Source organism: Leptodactylus fuscus, chromosome 11 (assembly GCF_031893055.1).
Source record: "Leptodactylus fuscus isolate aLepFus1 chromosome 11, aLepFus1.hap2, whole genome shotgun sequence".
Lineage (NCBI taxonomy): Eukaryota > Metazoa > Chordata > Amphibia > Anura > Leptodactylidae > Leptodactylus > Leptodactylus fuscus.
This window is the reverse complement of record NC_134275.1, coordinates 82,227,826-82,247,178: the sequence shown is the minus strand read 5'-3', so window position 1 is coordinate 82,247,178 and position 19,353 is coordinate 82,227,826. Positions and strand designations below refer to the sequence as shown.

The 19,353-nt window shown below is 44.0% G+C and overlaps 1 protein-coding gene across 1 annotated transcript; it reads right to left on the bottom strand.

Annotated features, from left to right (window-relative positions):
* Positions 1-11,181: 11,181 nt before the first annotated feature.
* Positions 11,182-18,751, bottom strand: LOC142184511 (ly-6/neurotoxin-like protein 1). The gene is made up of 4 exons (XM_075259408.1): positions 18,700-18,751; positions 16,951-17,117; positions 12,439-12,546; positions 11,182-11,384 (listed from the first exon to the last, which is right to left on the bottom strand). The coding sequence occupies exons 2-4, from the start codon at positions 17,000-17,002 to the stop codon at positions 11,185-11,187; spliced, it is 360 nt and encodes a 119-aa protein (XP_075115509.1). The 5' UTR covers positions 17,003-17,117; positions 18,700-18,751; the 3' UTR covers positions 11,182-11,184.
* Positions 18,752-19,353: the final 602 nt, after the last annotated feature.

The window sequence follows — 19,353 nt, the reverse complement described above, 5'->3', positions numbered from 1 at the left end:
ACAGTACACCTTCTGTTATCCTGTATATAGACACTGTACAGTACACCTTCTGTTATCCTGTATATAGACACTGTACAGTACAGCGTCTGTTATCCTGTATATAGAGACTGCATAGTACAGCTTATGTTATCCTGTATATAGACACTGTACAGTACAACTTCTGTTATCCTGTATATAGACACTGCACAGTACACCTTCTGTTATCCTGTATATAGAGACTGCACAGTACAGCTTCTGTTATCCTGTATATAGAGACTGCATAGTACAGCTTCTGTTATCCTGTATATAGACACTGTACAGTACAGCTTCTGCTAACCTGTATATAGACACTGTACAGTACAGCTTCTGTTATCCTGTATATAGACACTGCACTGTACACCTTCTGTTATCCTGTATATAGACACTGTACAGTACACCTTCTGTTATCCTGTATATAGACACTGCACAGTACAGCTTCTGTTATCCTGTATATAGAGACTGCATAGTACAGCTTATGTTATCCTGTATATAGACACTGTACAGTACACCTTCTGTTATCCTGTATATAGACACTGCACAGTACAGCTTCTGTTATCCTGTATATAGACACTGTACAGTACACCTTCTGTTATCCTGTATATAGACACTGCACAGTACAGCTTCTGTTATCCTGTATATAGACACTGTACAGTACACCTTCTGTTATCCTGTATATAGACACTGTACAGTACGCCTTCTGTTATCCTGTATATAGAGACTGCACAGTACAGCTTATGTTATCCTGTATATAGACACTGTACAGTACGCCTTCTGTTATCCTGTATATAGACACTGTACAGTACGCCTTCTGTTATCCTGTATATAGACACTGCACAGTACAGCTTCTGTTATCCTGTATATAGACACTGTACAGTACAGCTTCTGTTATCCTGTATTTAGACACTGTACAGTACGCCTTCTGTTATCCTGTATATAAACACTGTACAGTACACCTTCTGTTATCCTGTATATAGACACTGTACAGTACAGCTTCTGTTATCCTGTATATAGACACTGTACAGTACAGCGTCTGTTATCCTGTATATAGAGACTGCATAGTACAGCTTATGTTATCCTGTATATAGACACTGTACAGTACAACTTCTGTTATCCTGTATATAGACACTGTACAGTACAGCTTCTGCTAACCTGTATATAGACACTGTACAGTACAGCTTCTGTTATCCTGTATATAGACACTGCACAGTACACCTTCTGTTATCCTGTATATAGACACTGTACAGTACACCTTCTGTTATCCTGTATATAGACACTGCACAGTACAGCTTCTGTTATCCTGTATATAGACACTGTACAGTACAGCTTCTGTTATCCTGTATATAGACACTGTACAGTACACCTTCTGTTATCCTGTATATAGACACTGCACAGTACACCTTCTGTTATCCTGTATATAGACACTGCACAGTACACCTTCTGTTATCCTGTATATAGACACTGTACAGTACACCTTCTGTTATCCTGTATATAGACACTGTACAGTACACCTTCTGTTATCCTGTATATAGACACTGCACAGTACAGCTTCTGTTATCCTGTATATAGACACTGTACAGTACAGCTTCTGTTATCCTATATATAGACACTGTACAGTACACCTTCTGTTATCCTGTATATAGACACTGCACAGTACAGCTTCTGTTATCCTGTATATAGAGACTGCATAGTACAGCTTATGTTATCCTGTATATAGACACTGTACAGTACACCTTCTGTTATCCTGTATATAGACACTGCACAGTACAGCTTCTGTTATCCTGTATATAGACACTGTACAGTACAGCTTCTGTTATCCTATATATAGACACTGCACAGTACAGCTTCTGTTATCCTGTATATAGACACTGTACAGTACAGCTTCTGCTAACCTGTATATAGACACTGTACAGTACAGCTTCTGTTATCCTGTATATAGACACTGCACAGTACACCTTCTGTTATCCTGTATATAGACACTGTACAGTACACCTTCTGTTATCCTGTATATAGACACTGCACAGTACAGCTTCTGTTATCCTGTATATAGACACTGTACAGTACAGCTTCTGTTATCCTGTATATAGACACTGTACAGTACACCTTCTGTTATCCTGTATATAGACACTGCACAGTACACCTTCTGTTATCCTGTATATAGACACTGCACAGTACACCTTCTGTTATCCTGTATATAGACACTGTACAGTACACCTTCTGTTATCCTGTATATAGACACTGTACAGTACACCTTCTGTTATCCTGTATATAGACACTGCACAGTACAGCTTCTGTTATCCTGTATATAGACACTGTACAGTACAGCTTCTGTTATCCTATATATAGACACTGTACAGTACACCTTCTGTTATCCTGTATATAGACACTGCACAGTACAGCTTCTGTTATCCTGTATATAGAGACTGCATAGTACAGCTTATGTTATCCTGTATATAGACACTGTACAGTACAGCTTCTGTTATCCTATATATAGACACTGCACAGTACAGCTTCTGTTATCCTGTATATAGACACTGTACAGTACAGCTTCTGCTAACCTGTATATAGACACTGTACAGTACAGCTTCTGTTATGCTGTATATAGACACTGCACAGTACAGCTTCTGTTATCCTGTATATAGACACTGTACAGTACCACATCTGTTATCCTGTATATAGACACTGTACAGTACAGCTTCTGTTAACCTGTATATAGACACTGTACAGTGCAGCTTCTGCTAACCTGTATATAGACACTGTACAGTACAGCTTCTGTTATCCTGTATATAGACACTGTACAGTGCAGCTTCTGCTAACCTGTATATAGACACTGTACAGTACAGCTTCTGCTAACCTGTATATAGACTCTGCTCAGTACTAGTTCTGTACTCCTGTATTGTGTTCTTTGACTTTTCACCTCAGGCAGCAGAGAGGCTGGAAACTCTAACTTAAACTGTACCTTAATCCCACGGTGCCCTTAAGTTGGTGCCCTCTGTCCAAGGAGGTACCAGGCACTGAATGGGCAGTCCATTGGGCATAATATGGGCAGGGATCTCTGGTGGCTCCTGGCCTTAGTGAGGAAGGCCTGTCGTCCTGTACTGTGGACTAGTGTACTCTGTAAGCAGGGGTAAGTACACAAGTACATGCAGGGGGACAGCACAGGCACTTAGTCTGAATAGTCGCTGTCCATAGGAGGACTAGTGCTGGACTAACGAACAATGATGCAAAAATGGAAAATTTCCAGGTAACTATTTTTTCCAAGTGACACATTGCTCTGGGCGTCGTGATACGGTTTGTTGACTTTATAATTGTCTGTGCAGTTGCCTTGAGTTGACCTGTTCAGTATCAGTATGCAGGACGGCCTGAAGGACAAGGCTGGTGACACAGTGCTCGGTCTCCATGGTGCCAGGTCTTGGCCTGTTAATCATTTGATAGATCTGGTGGACCCATGGACCATGTGCGTTCTTCTCCACCACTGCTATGTTATTACAGTATTGCTTCCTTGCTTACACTATTCCACCTTTCATATGACTTATATCCTGCTATTTCCACACTGGCTCCTAAACCTAATAGCTTACCATTTGTCAATTCTGCAGAGGTTTTCTTTGCAGCAGTCACTTCACTTTCATTACAGACAGGGTTACAATAGAAGATAACATCTCTATAAATAATACTACTGATTCATCATTGCATCCACGATGGACACTAGATGGTGTCACTGCTGATCTATTCCCCCTCCCTGCACACAGCATGACCTCAATGAGTCTTCATTAGTCTATTGCTGCCTATGGCCATGACTATGCTGGAAAGCAGATCACTAAATGCTGTTACCAGAGCAAAGGAGAAGCTCAAGCAAGATGGAGGCCCAAAAGAGGTAATGGAAAACAAATATTCATTCTTACCTTCCATCTCCCTTGGGACCTCCGCCTATTATACTTTGGGGTCTCCAGAGATACTAGAGTATAATAATGACACTTACACTTTAATAAAACATTGACTATTTTGGCCTTACAGAACTAGAAATGATAGGTTCCTAGGAGCCCTGCCAGTGTCATACACTATCTATTATATATATACAGTCCTAGGAGCCCTGACAGTGTCATACACTATCTATTATATATATACAGTCCTAGGAGCCCTGACAGTGTCATACACTATGTATTATAGATATATATAGTCCTAGGAGCCCTGACAGTGTCATACACTATGTATTATAGATATATATAGTCCTAGGAGCCCTGACAGTGTCATACACTATGTATTATAGATATATATATATATAGTCCTAGGAGCCCTGACAGTGTCATACACTATGTATTATAGATATATATAGTCCTAGGAGTCCTGACAGTGTCATACACTATGTATTATATATATACAGTCCTAGGAGCCCTGACAGTGTCATACACTATGTATTATAGATATATATAGTCCTAGGAGCCCTGACAGTGTCATACACTATGTATTATAGATATATATAGTCCTAGGAGCCCTGACAGTGTCATACACTATGTATTATAGATATATATATATATAGTCCTAGGAGCCCTGACAGTGTCATACACTATGTATTATAGATATATATAGTCCTAGGAGTCCTGACAGTGTCATACACTATGTATTATATATATACAGTCCTAGGAGCCCTGACAGTGTCATACACTATGTATTATAGATATATATAGTCCTAGGAGCCCTGACAGTGTCATACACTATGTATTATAGATATATATAGTCCTAGGAGTCCTGACAGTGTCATACACTATGTATTATAGATATATATAGTCCTAGGAGCCCTGCCAGTGTCATACACTATGTATTATAGATATATATAGTCCTAGGAGTCCTGCCAGTGTCATACACTATGTATTATAGATATATATAGTCCTAGGAGTCCTGACAGTGTCATACACTATGTATTATAGATAGGTTCCTAGGAGCCCTGACAGTGTCATACACTATGTATTATAGACATATATAGTCCTAGGAGCCCTGACAGTGTCATACACTATGTATTATAGATATATATAGTCCTAGGAGCCCTGACAGTGTCATACACTATGTATTATAGACATATATAGTCCTAGGAGCCCTGGCAGTGTCATACACTATGTATTATAGATATATATATAGACCTATGAGCCCTGACAGTGTCATACACTATGTATTATAGATATATATAGTCCTAGGAGCCCTGACAGTGTCATACACTATGTATTATAGATATATATAGTCCTAGGAGCCCTGACAGTGTCATACACTATGTATTATAGATATATATATATAGTCCTAGGAGCCCTGACAGTGTCATACACTATGTATTATAGATATATATAGTCCTAGGAGTCCTGCCAGTGTCATACACTATGTATTATAGATATATATAGTCCTAGGAGTCCTGACAGTGTCATACACTATGTATTATAGATAGGTTCCTAGGAGTCCTGACAGTGTCATACACTATGTATTATAGATATATATAGTCCTAGGAGCCCTGACAGTGTCATACACTATGTATTATAGACATATATAGTCCTAGGAGCCCTGGCAGTGTCATACACTATGTATTATAGATATATATATAGACCTAGGAGCCCTGACAGTGTCATACACTATGTATTATAGATATATATAGTCCTAGGAGCCCTGACAGTGTCATACACTATGTATTATAGATATATATAGTCCTAGGAGCCCTGACAGTGTCATACACTATGTATTATAGATCGGTTCCTAGAAGCCTTTTTTGTGTGTCATGCTATTTGTTCAGTGATGTTATGCACTTTGTTCATTACACTTTGCCGTTGCTTTATGTCCCAGGTCTATATCTTGCATTATAATTGTTAGTGTTGCCTATAGGGTGTACAAAACGCCACCTGGGTGCACCATGTTTAATGTGCCCCACCTATAGTTTACTATTAGAGATAAGTCACGATATAGAACTGCAATCTGACATGTTAGCAAATCGCTGTGACTACTGCTTGGAAAATTACTCTGGAACTTAGACCTTGGATGTTTAGCACATGAAGTATCTGAGAACAGAGGAGAGGAGATTGGTGTGAACACGTCATAAGTTGTGCATTTCAGTGTGCAAAATGAATGGTCACCAATGGTGTCCTATATCGCACTGTATTCTCTTTAGAATCATGTAAATAATACATTCAAGATCACACAAATACACAATCAGAATTCTCATTCCAAAAAGGATAGTGACAAGGGGACATTCTCTACACCTAGACCAACGACAAGGGGATGTCCACTACACCTAGACTGGTGACAGTGACAAGGGGACGTCCTCTACACCTAGACCGGTGACAGTGACAAGGAGACGTCCTCTACACCTAGACTGGTGACAGTGACAAGGGAACATCCTCTACACCTAGACCAGTGACAGTGACAAGGGGACGTCATCTACACCTAGACCAGTGACAGTGAGAAGGGGATGTCCTCTACACCTAGACCAGTGACAAGGGGACGTCCTCTACACCTAGACCAGTGACAGTGACAAGGGGACATAATCTACACCTAGACCGGTGACAGTGACAAGGGGACGTCCTCTACACCTAGACCGGTGACAGTGACAAGGGGACGTCCTCTACACCTAGACCAGTGACAGTGACAAGGGGACATCCTCTACACCTAGACCAGTGATAGTGACAAGGGGACGTCCTCTACACCTAGACCGGTGACAGTGACAAGGGGACATCCTCTACACCTAGACCAGTGATAGTGACAAGGGGACGTCCTCTACACCTAGACCAGTGACAGTGACAAGGGGACATAATCTACACCTAGACCAGTGACAGTGACAAGGGAACGTCCTCTACACCTAGACTGGTGACAGTGACAATGGAACATCCTCTACACCTAGACTGGTGACAGTGACAAGGGGACGTCCTCTACACCTAGACCAGTGACAGTGACAAGGAGACGTCCTCTACACCTAGACTGGTGACAGTGACAAGGGAACATCCTCTACACCTAGACCAGTGACAGTGACAAGGGGACGTCATCTACACCTAGACCAGTGACAGTGAGAAGGGGATGTCCTCTACACCTAGACCAGTGACAAGGGGACGTCCTCTACACCTAGACCAGTGACAGTGACAAGGGGACATAATCTACACCTAGACCGGTGACAGTGACAAGGGGACGTCCTCTACACCTAGACCGGTGACAGTGACAAGGGGACGTCCTCTACACCTAGACCAGTGACAGTGACAAGGGGACGTCCTCTACACCTAGACCAGTGACAGTGACAAGGGGACATAATCTACACCTAGGCCGGTGACAGTGACAAGGGGACATCTTCTACACCTAGACCGGTGACAGTGACAAGGGGACATAATCTACACCTAGACCGGTGACAGTGACAAGGGGACGTCCTCTACACCTAGAACAGTGACAAGGGGACATAATCTACACCTAGACCGGTGACAGTGACAAGGGGACGTCCTCTACACCTAGACCGGTGACAGTGACAAGGGGACGTCCTCTACACCTAGACCAGTGACAGTGACAAGGGGACGTCCTCTACACCTAGACCAGTGATAGTGACAAGGGGACGTCCTCTACACCTAGACCGGTGACAGTGACAAGGGGACGTCCTCTACACCTAGACCGGCGACAGTGACAAGGGGACGTCCTCTACATCTAGACCGGTGACAGTGACAAGGGGACATAATCTACACCTAGACCAGTGACAGTGACAAGGGGACATAATCTACACCTAGACCGGTGACAGTGACAAGGGGACGTCCTCTACACCTAGATCGGTGACAGTGACAAGGGGACGTCCTCTACACCTAGACCAGTGACAGTGACAAGGGGACGTCCTCTACACCTAGACCAGTGACAGTGACAAGGGGACATAATCTACACCTAGGCCGGTGACAGTGACAAGGGGACATCTTCTACACCTAGACCGGTGACAGTGACAAGGGGACATAATCTACACCTAGACCGGTGACAGTGACAAGGGGACGTCCTCTACACCTAGACCGGTGACAGTGACAAGGGGACGTCCTCTACACCTAGACCGGTGACAGTGGCAAGGGGACGTCCTCTACACCTAGATCGGTGACAGTGACAAGGGGACGTCCTCTACACCTAGACCGGTGACAGTGACAAGGGAACGTCCTCTACACCTAGATCGGTGACAGTGACAAGGGGACGTCCTCTACACCTAGACCAGTGATAGTGACAAGGGGACGTCCTCTACACCTAGACTGGTGACAGTGACAAGTGGACGTCCTCTACACCTAGATCGGTGACAGTGACAAGTGGACGTCCTCTACACCTAGACCGGTGACAGTGACAAGGGGACGTCCTCTTGTGGCAGGAACATTTCACCAGTTCAGAGATTCTTTCCTGTAAGAGCAGTAAGACTATGGAGGTCACTTTCCCAGGATGTAGTGATGGTGGACCCATTGTACAAGTTCATGGAGCACCTGAATGTCTTTCTAGAATGGAAAAATATTACAGGTTATGGTCTTTAGATTATTGGTGAAAATCCAAGGTTTTATAATGATTGCAGAATTTGGAATCAGGAAGGAATATTTTCCCCTGATATGTGGATATTGGCATGAGCCTCATGGATTTTTTTCTTGTTTTTGCATTTCTTTGGATCAACGCTGTAGGGTTGTAGGTTGGACCTTTTGAACCCATGTTTTTATCCAACCTCATCTACCATGTAACTGTGTAACTTCCATTACATTTCAGGCTTTGTTCACATCTGTGCTGGAATCTCCATTGGAGACTCCGACACAATCACAATCTCTGGTGAAAATCAGTGGAGGAAATGTCCTACACAGAGAACATCTTCTCCCTCCAGTTTCAGTTTAAAACCTCTTGGCACCTGACCAACACCATTATAGTCTATGGGGTCCGCCAGACTCCATGTGTAATGTGTTTTAGCGGTCCACCTCTCCATTTTCCCCAATGGACCTGAGCAATGGAGATGCAAAGTTAGTGTGAACCAAGCCTCATGGCTGTGTATTCAGTACATCATGTGCTGGTGAGGGGTCTGGTCTTAAGTCTGATTAACTTAGGGGTCTTAATAATGTAGAGGTCTGCTGATACCGTGTGTGGTACCATTGACTCAGCCTGCTTAGATCACTTGTCCCGTCACTTTGGAAGTTTTCACAGAAATTGTGTTTTTCATTATTTCACTTGGCCAGTAAGTGCGCTCTTCACTTGGAGCCAAGAAACGCGTGGTGGTGCCCAATCCTAGGTCTGGTATAGACCCAGCACATTCCCCAGCCTGTGGGAGGACACAGTCATAATGGGGCACAATCTTACTGACTGAGAGCTGTTAATTGTAGAATCCTCGTCTAAGCCGTAACTTGCTAGTGAAGAATCCATCTTGACATATAAGATAATCCCGGAGAATTTTCTTAATAATCAGTGATTGGCATGTCTTAGTCTTTCCTGGCCGCAGCTCTAGGAGTGTTGGGTACATTCCTTTCACAGCCGTAATTCCCCGAATTTCTGAAGTTTATACAACCTTTTGTGGTTGGATCATTTGCAAGAGGGAACTTGAAACAAAATTACACTCCTCGACATTGCTATTGTAGCACCAAGAAGGACGAACCGTAAGGTTATATGGAGGACGTATCTGGGGGGAGATCACGTGGGCAACACCATGAAGAGGTCACACCAGTCTACACCAATATTATTGTGCAGGGAGGGCGTAATATAAGGTGTTCACCATATTGTAGAATATTTCGATAAGTTTGTAGATTGGGCATGTCCGATTGCAGAGATGCCTGGTCTACTCTGATCACTGATATAATACATTGCAATGCTAATGCAATGCAATGTATTGTAAAATCTCTAGAGTTCTATCACAGGTTGCCCATCGCAACAGGAGGCCTAACCAGTATACCTGGGAGCCTTTAATAGACCCCGGGGCTGCTTAGGCAAGAGATTGCCACCCCTCGATCTTGTTCCATGGGGCGTCAATCCCAGGCAAAATGGTTCCTCGGACAGGTTTCAGTAGAGTTAACGTCGATGATCACTGCGATCGTTTCCACCGGGTTAGAACCAGACCCAACATCAGTAATAATACAGCTGCCGCTGCCTCCACAGTGGCACAGAGGATTGCTAATCTTGGTATATAGACATATTGGTTATCACACATTTGGGATTCATGTTGGTCACATCTAATCTGGTTGGATTCCAAATTGTATAATAAACTTTGGAAGAAAAATAGAAATAGATTTTTTGTTAGTTGTAACTAAATGATATCAAAAATTCCACCAGAAAGTCACAAGTGATTAAATATTACAATTCTTCTTTATTTTACAGGATATCATAGAAAAAGCAAGATTTTACATAAAAAATAATAAAAAACTGAGCAAGGAACATAACCCTTAAACAAATCCGAGTCATGTACATAAAAGCCTCTTAGTATGACAACCTCAGTGTATGAATCTGGAATTATAGTGGGGGACTCCGTGCGGGTCATTCGGGGGCGGTGGAGGAGTCGGGTTCAGTTACTGCAGAACTTTACTTCCTCCTTGCCAAGAAAGTCACAGAGGGAGATCTAGATATAGAAGTATGGCCGACATAACCTGAACATTATTCCCACCCAGGGAGTGACAAGCTGTAATCCTGGAGATGGGATTTGCTACCTTAATCCTGGGATTACAGCAGCATCGGCGCTGAGTCTAATAGACAATAGGGCAGAGAGGAGGAGGGAATGAGCTAGGACCGGGCTGTAGCATCACATTATCAATAACATGGTGGAATATGGGAAGTTACTTTCAGGAAGTTACAAAGAAGAAGAGATTTGCGGCACAAAGAACTAAGCATTGAAGGGAAAGGCCCCGCCCACGAGGAACTGAGAGCACTGTGAAGATATAGCTTTTTTCTGGAGGTACACATCAATGGTGTAAAAAAAAGTATATGTATATAGATATCACACATAAGTCAAATTCTAGCTTAGAAACGACCTGCTCACAGCGAGGAAAGTCACTTTACAACAGATCTACTAATCCACTGATCAAGGTGACATTGAAGGGCCAACAAAGGACCAACTTCAACTCTACCGTGAGCAGGTAACAAGCGTACCTCCAATACTAGTGAATAGAACAGATTATAGTAACGTGCAAAAGAAACCAGGCATATACAGTAGGCCGCAGGCAGCCATGACATATGGGGAATCCCTCAGAGTGTGGCCATCCACAACGAGATGACCATAGCAATGGCGGTTAGAATGGACGCCGAGGGAACGCCGGCTGAATTGCAGAGGTCGGTAAAACAGCATGAAGGAGTTGTTGTCACTTTTATGCCTTCATATGTGGTCTCAGAATCTTGAACACAGTTTGTGCGTGGTGAACAAGACTTCTTCTGCAAGGAGAATGGACCTGAGAAGGCAAAGAGATAAGAATAAGAAAAGTGGCAAGAAAACCCAAACAAAGGATGTAAGAGAATGTTGACCAGACATGGCCAAGTATTCCACCAACCCATGGACAACCTTCCACCAACGGCTTATACTATAGTTCAGTGTTTGACATGGGACCGATAGAAAGAAGGCCCAGCTATGGTTGTGTAGTCTAGTTATAGTCTTATAAGTCTACTCTGCAGCCCGGAGTAATGGCGTCACTACTGAACAAGGGATAAGCTGGATGGCCATACGTAGGTGACCTCCTCCCTGCCACAATTCATACCATAGAGGAGTTGGATTCGACCAAAGTTTTGCAAAAGTTATACTCTGAGGTCTCTTCAGTCTTCTACTCTTTTCCGTCACCTATCCCGACTGCATTTGTGCCATCGTTGGTTCCCTCACCGTCCTCTTCAGGCGTCTTTTGGCCTCCTGGATGATGTCATGTCCCAGGTGATCAGTAAGGCCCAATCACAAGCCTCAGAGGTTCCCCAAGGACGTGACCTCAGCCAGGAGGCCTTAAGAAGACCCTGAGGGAGCCAAGGAAACAAGAGCAGAGAAATCTATGTGGTATCTCACTGTATATTAGACCCCAACTTATAGGATTTGTCACTTGGTGCATTCTGCACCTTAAGATATTGTTTGTGATAAAAACCTGTTCATACTTATAGATAAAACAGTCTAAGAAAGTGACAGTTTCATCATCGAGCATCAAACCCTATAAAGGATCAGGAACATATCAAGTCTAGTCGGACTCTGTGCTGTCTTATTATACCCTGTTGTGTCCATTATCCTGCTATTGTGACATCATCGAGTAAATAAAGTGATGTCACAATAATTAGATAATACACACAATGATGTCACAATAGCGAGGCTGCATACAAGGATTTCACCATTGTGCAATGAGATATACCAGAAACGTGAGATTGAAGAACATCCAACTGCCCAAAAAAATACAGCCGTATACTGGAGGACTGATAACTACATATATATGTCCATACACACTGCTGTATACGGAGAGAAGAATAATTCATTACCTGACGTCATTCTCTCTGTCATACAAATCTCTAAAGTCCCACAGAGTGTTGTCTTATAGGATCCAGAACAAGTCCCATAATCACAGGTATAGCATTTAATAGCGCCACCTAGTGGAAGAAAGACATCATGAGTAACAGGAGATATACTGTATACAGATACACAAATACTAATCTATTCATATACACAGCACAGTACACACAGCAGTGTCATCTCCTCCATATACACTACTACACCATGTCATGTATACACAGCACAGTACACAGCAGCGTCATCTCCTCCATATACACTACTACACCATGTCATGTATACACAGCACAGCACACAGCAGTGTCATCTCCTCCATATATACTACTACACCATGTCATGTATACACAGCACAGTACACACAGCAGTGTCATCTCCTCCATATACACTACTACACCATGTCATGTATACACAGCACAGTACACAGCAGTGTCATCTCCTCCATATACACTACTACACCATGTCATGTATACACAGCACAGTACACAGCAGTGTCATCTCCTCCATATATACTACTACACCATGTCATGTATATACAGCACAGCACACAGCAGTGTCATCTCCTCCATATACACTACTATGCCATGTCATGTATACACAGCACAGTACACAGCAGTGCCATCTCCTCCATATACACTACTACACCATGTCATGTATATACAGCACAGTACACAGCAGTGTCATCTCCTCCATATACACTACTACACCATGTCATGTATACACAGCACAGTACACAGCAGTGTCATCTCCTCCATATATACTACTACACCATGTCATGTATATACAGCACAGTACACACAGCAGTGTCATCTCCTCCATATACACTACTACACCATGTCATGTATACACAGCACAGTACACAGCAGTGTCATCTCCTCCATATACACTACTACACCATGTCATGTATATACAGCACAGTACACAGCAGTGTCATCTCCTCCATATACACTACTACACCATGTCATGTACACACAGCACAGTACACAGCAGTGTCATCTCCTCCATATACACTACTACACCATGTCATGTATATACAGCACAGTACACAGCAGTGTCATCTCCTCCATATACACTACTACACCATGTCATGTATACACAGCACAGTACACACAGCAGTGTCATCTCCTCCATATACACTACTACACCATGTCATGTATACACAGCACAGTACACACAGCAGTGTCATCTCCTCCATATACACTACTACACCATGTCATGTATACACAGCACAGTACACACAGCAGTGTCATCTCCTCCATATACACTACTACACCATGTCATGTATACACAGCACAGTACACAGCAGTGTCATCTCCTCCATATACACTACTACACCATGTCATGTATATACAGCACAGTACACAGCAGTGTCATCTCCTCCATATACACTACTACACCATGTCATGTATACACAGCACAGTACACAGCAGTGTCATCTCCTCCATATACACTACTACACCATGTCATGTATACACAGCACAGTACACAGCAGTGTCATCCCCTCCATATACACTACTACACCACACAGTATACACAGCACAGTACACAGCAGTGTCATCTCCTCCATATACACTACTACACCATGTCATGTATACACAGCAGTACACAGCAGTGTCATCTCCTCCATATACACTACTACACCATGTCATGTATACACAGCACAGTACACAGCAGTGTCATCCCCTCCATATACACTACTACACCACACAGTATACACAGCACAGTACACAGCAGTGTCATCTCCTCCATATACACTACTACACCATGTCATGTATACACAGCACAGTACACAGCAGTGTCATCCCCTCCATATACACTACTACACCATGTCATGTATACACAGCACAGTACACAGCAGTGTCATCCCCTCCATATACACTACTACACCATGTCATGTATACACAGCACAGTACACAGCAGTGTCATCTCCTCCATATACACTACTACACCATGTCATGTATACACAGCACAGTACACAGCAGTGTCATCTCCTCCATATATACTACTACACCATGTCATGTATACACAGCACAGTACACAGCAGTGTCATCTCCTCCAGATACACTACTACACCATGTCATGTATACACAGCACAGTACACAGCAGTGTCATCTCCTCCATATACACTACTACACCATGTCATGTATACACAGCACAGTACACAGCAGTGTCATCTCCTCCATATATACTACTACACCATGTCATGTATACACAGCACAGTACACAGCAGTGTCATCTCCTCCATATACACTACTACACCATGTCATGTATACACAGCACAGTACACAGCAGCGTCATCTCCTCCATATACACTACTACACCATGTCATGTATACACAGCACAGCACACAGCAGTGTCATCTCCTCCATATATACTACTACACCATGTCATGTATACACAGCACAGTACACACAGCAGTGTCATCTCCTCCATATACACTACTACACCATGTCATGTATACACAGCACAGTACACAGCAGTGTCATCTCCTCCATATACACTACTACACCATGTCATGTATACACAGCACAGTACACAGCAGTGTCATCTCCTCCATATATACTACTACACCATGTCATGTATATACAGCACAGCACACAGCAGTGTCATCTCCTCCATATACACTACTATGCCATGTCATGTATACACAGCACAGTACACAGCAGTGCCATCTCCTCCATATACACTACTACACCATGTCATGTATATACAGCACAGTACACAGCAGTGTCATCTCCTCCATATACACTACTACACCATGTCATGTATACACAGCACAGTACACAGCAGTGTCATCTCCTCCATATATACTACTACACCATGTCATGTATATACAGCACAGTACACACAGCAGTGTCATCTCCTCCATATACACTACTACACCATGTCATGTATACACAGCACAGTACACAGCAGTGTCATCTCCTCCATATACACTACTACACCATGTCATGTATATACAGCACAGTACACAGCAGTGTCATCTCCTCCATATACACTACTACACCATGTCATGTACACACAGCACAGTACACAGCAGTGTCATCTCCTCCATATACACTACTACACCATGTCATGTATATACAGCACAGTACACAGCAGTGTCATCTCCTCCATATACACTACTACACCATGTCATGTATACACAGCACAGTACACACAGCAGTGTCATCTCCTCCATATACACTACTACACCATGTCATGTATACACAGCACAGTACACACAGCAGTGTCATCTCCTCCATATACACTACTACACCATGTCATGTATACACAGCACAGTACACACAGCAGTGTCATCTCCTCCATATACACTACTACACCATGTCATGTATACACAGCACAGTACACAGCAGTGTCATCTCCTCCATATACACTACTACACCATGTCATGTATATACAGCACAGTACACAGCAGTGTCATCTCCTCCATATACACTACTACACCATGTCATGTATACACAGCACAGTACACAGCAGTGTCATCTCCTCCATATACACTACTACACCATGTCATGTATACACAGCACAGTACACAGCAGTGTCATCCCCTCCATATACACTACTACACCACACAGTATACACAGCACAGTACACAGCAGTGTCATCTCCTCCATATACACTACTACACCATGTCATGTATACACAGCAGTACACAGCAGTGTCATCTCCTCCATATACACTACTACACCATGTCATGTATACACAGCACAGTACACAGCAGTGTCATCCCCTCCATATACACTACTACACCACACAGTATACACAGCACAGTACACAGCAGTGTCATCTCCTCCATATACACTACTACACCATGTCATGTATACACAGCACAGTACACAGCAGTGTCATCCCCTCCATATACACTACTACACCATGTCATGTATACACAGCACAGTACACAGCAGTGTCATCCCCTCCATATACACTACTACACCATGTCATGTATACACAGCACAGTACACAGCAGTGTCATCTCCTCCATATACACTACTACACCATGTCATGTATACACAGCACAGTACACAGCAGTGTCATCTCCTCCATATATACTACTACACCATGTCATGTATACACAGCACAGTACACAGCAGTGTCATCTCCTCCAGATACACTACTACACCATGTCATGTATACACAGCACAGTACACAGCAGTGTCATCTCCTCCATATACACTACTACACCATGTCATGTATACACAGCACAGTACACAGCAGTGTCATCTCCTCCATATATACTACTACACCATGTCATGTATACACAGCACAGTACACAGCAGTGTCATCTCCTCCATATACACTACTACACCATGTCATGTATACACAGCACAGTACACAGCAGTGTCATTTCCTCCATATACACTACTACACCATGTCATGTATACACAGCACAGTACACACAGCAGTGTCATCTCCTCCATATACACTACTACACCATGTCATGTATACACAGCACAGTACACACACATATATTTCTTTCTAGTTACCCAAATGGCAGGTCAGAATAGTAAAGAAGGTGAGAACTATCCACTTGTTCATGTCTGCGCTGTCTGGTAGTCTCTTGTGCTTCTGGGTCTGTCTCTTCTCTCTGTGGTCCCCACTTCTCTGCCTCCCAGTTTTAGGAGAAGGGATGTCCCAGAAAACAGCTCCGCCCCTTTGTAATTAAAAGAATTTACAAAACATTTTCCACATATGCTGCAAACCTGCTGTGGATCCGAACTTGACGTCATCTTCCAGCCTGTGCACGTGTCATACAGGAGAATATCTCATATTATTATAGACTTACAGGGGGTGACGGTTGTACTAGAGGGGTCTGTATTCAGTGTAATGGCGTTTACTCTCCATTGGGATGAGGGGGCACATAGGTAGCAAATCCTTACACTTATGGCTATTCTATATTTTTATTAAAGGATTTTTTCCTCTATTTTATTAATGGGGGCTTTATTTTTGCAGAACATGTTGTAGTTTTTATTGGCGTCATTTTCTGGTATGTTCATCTTTTATATCATTCTTTTTATTGCTTGTTTGGGGAGGAGAAGTGACCAAAACACTTTCATCTGGACGTTGTATATATACTGTACTAGCAGTTACCCACGACTTCTTCCGGGGGTTGGCGGTGGCGCTGAACCACTTATATTTCTTGTTCTCCCATGTCTTCCCCCAGTTTCTTGTCCCCCTATATCTCTGCCTCCAGTTTCTTGTCCCCCCTTCTCTGCCCCCAGTTTCTTGTCCCTCTTTCATCTGACCCTAGTGTCTTGTTCCTCCTCATCTCTGCCCCCAGTTTGTTGTCCCCCCATCTCATCCTCCAGGTGCTTGTCCCCCCCTTCATCTGCCACCAGTTTCTTGTCCCCCCTTCTCTGCCCCCAGTTTCTTGTCCCTCTTTCATCTGACCCTAGTGTCTTGTTCCTCCTCATCTCTGCCCCCAGTTTGTTGTCCCCCCATCTCATCCTCCAGGTGCTTGTCCCCCCCTTCATCTGCCACCAGTTTCTTGTCCCCCCTTCTCTGCCCCCAGTTTCTTGTCCCTCTTTCATCTGACCCTAGTGTCTTGTTCCTCCTCATCTCTGCCCCCAGTTTCTTGTCCCCCATCTCATCCTCTAGGTGCTTGTCCCCCCCTTCATCTGCCACCAGTTTCTTGTCCCCCCCTTCACCTGCCCCCAGTTTGTTGTCCCCCCATCTCTGCCACCAGTTTCTTGTCCCCCCCTTCATCTGCCACCAGTTTCTTGTCCCCCCCTTCACCTGCCCCCAGTTTGTTGTCCCCCCATCTCTGCCACCAGTTTCTTATCCCCCCTTCACCTTCCCCCAGTTTCTTGTCCCCCCATCTCTGCTCCCAGCCTCATGCCCCCCCCCCCACATCGTCCCCAGTGTAGTTGGACTCACCTTGCCATGCTCCCCCGTCGTTCTCTCCGCTCACTTGCTGCACATCAGTGTCGGGCGGCTGGCTGCATGAGGCTTATAGGAGGCACAGCGAGGGCGTCAGGTTGCTATGACAGCCGAAGCCTCGCTCTGCCTCCCTGGCCTGTCAGGCGTGCGCTTGTATTGCAGCCTAGGCAGGTAGACTGCAATCCAGGCGCCGGACACCTATGTACATCGAGCGAGCGGAGAGAGTGTCGGGGGAGCGTGGCAAGGTGAGTCTAACTACACTGGGGCCAATGACGGGGGGGGGGGATCATGAAGCTGGGGAATGTGGTGGCCCCCCTCCCCGGGACACCCCAACCCCCTGTACCCGCTGCACTTACCTGTGGTATGTCGGGTGCAGCAGCCTCCTCCGCCCGATAGCTGTGTAGGTGGGCTGGGACAGCTGCGGCGCCAGGACCATGTGGGCTGCTGCCATCTTCCTCAGTGCTTCCCTGCTGAATCGGCACGCCCACCTTCAGCTCCAACCTATGGTGCCGCAGCCCTGGCTCCAGAGCCCGCCCACAGCCTGCCCTGCACCAATAGCAGGTGCGTGCACAGACCAGCGCTGGCAGAAAGCCGGGGGATTGTTTGGAGGGTCACGGTGGCGATTTGGGGGGGGTGTGACCCACATTTAAAGTAGCGTAATACCTTTTCCTGGCAAATATGTGTGTGTGTGAAATTTCCCCAAAATCCATTCAGATTGAGGAACAAACATCCGAACCCAGAAACATCCAATCTCACAAACTTTCACCTTTATAATACTAATAGGATATACAGTCCTATGAAAAAGTTTGGGCACCCCTATTAATCTTAATCATTTTTAGTTCTAAATATTTTGGTGTTTATAACAGCCATTTCAGTTTGATATATCTAATAACTGATGGACACAGTAATATTTCAGGATTGAAATGAGGTTTATTGTACTAACAGAAAATGCGCAATATGCATTAAACCAAAATTTGACCGGTGCAAAAGTATGGGCACCTCAACAGAAA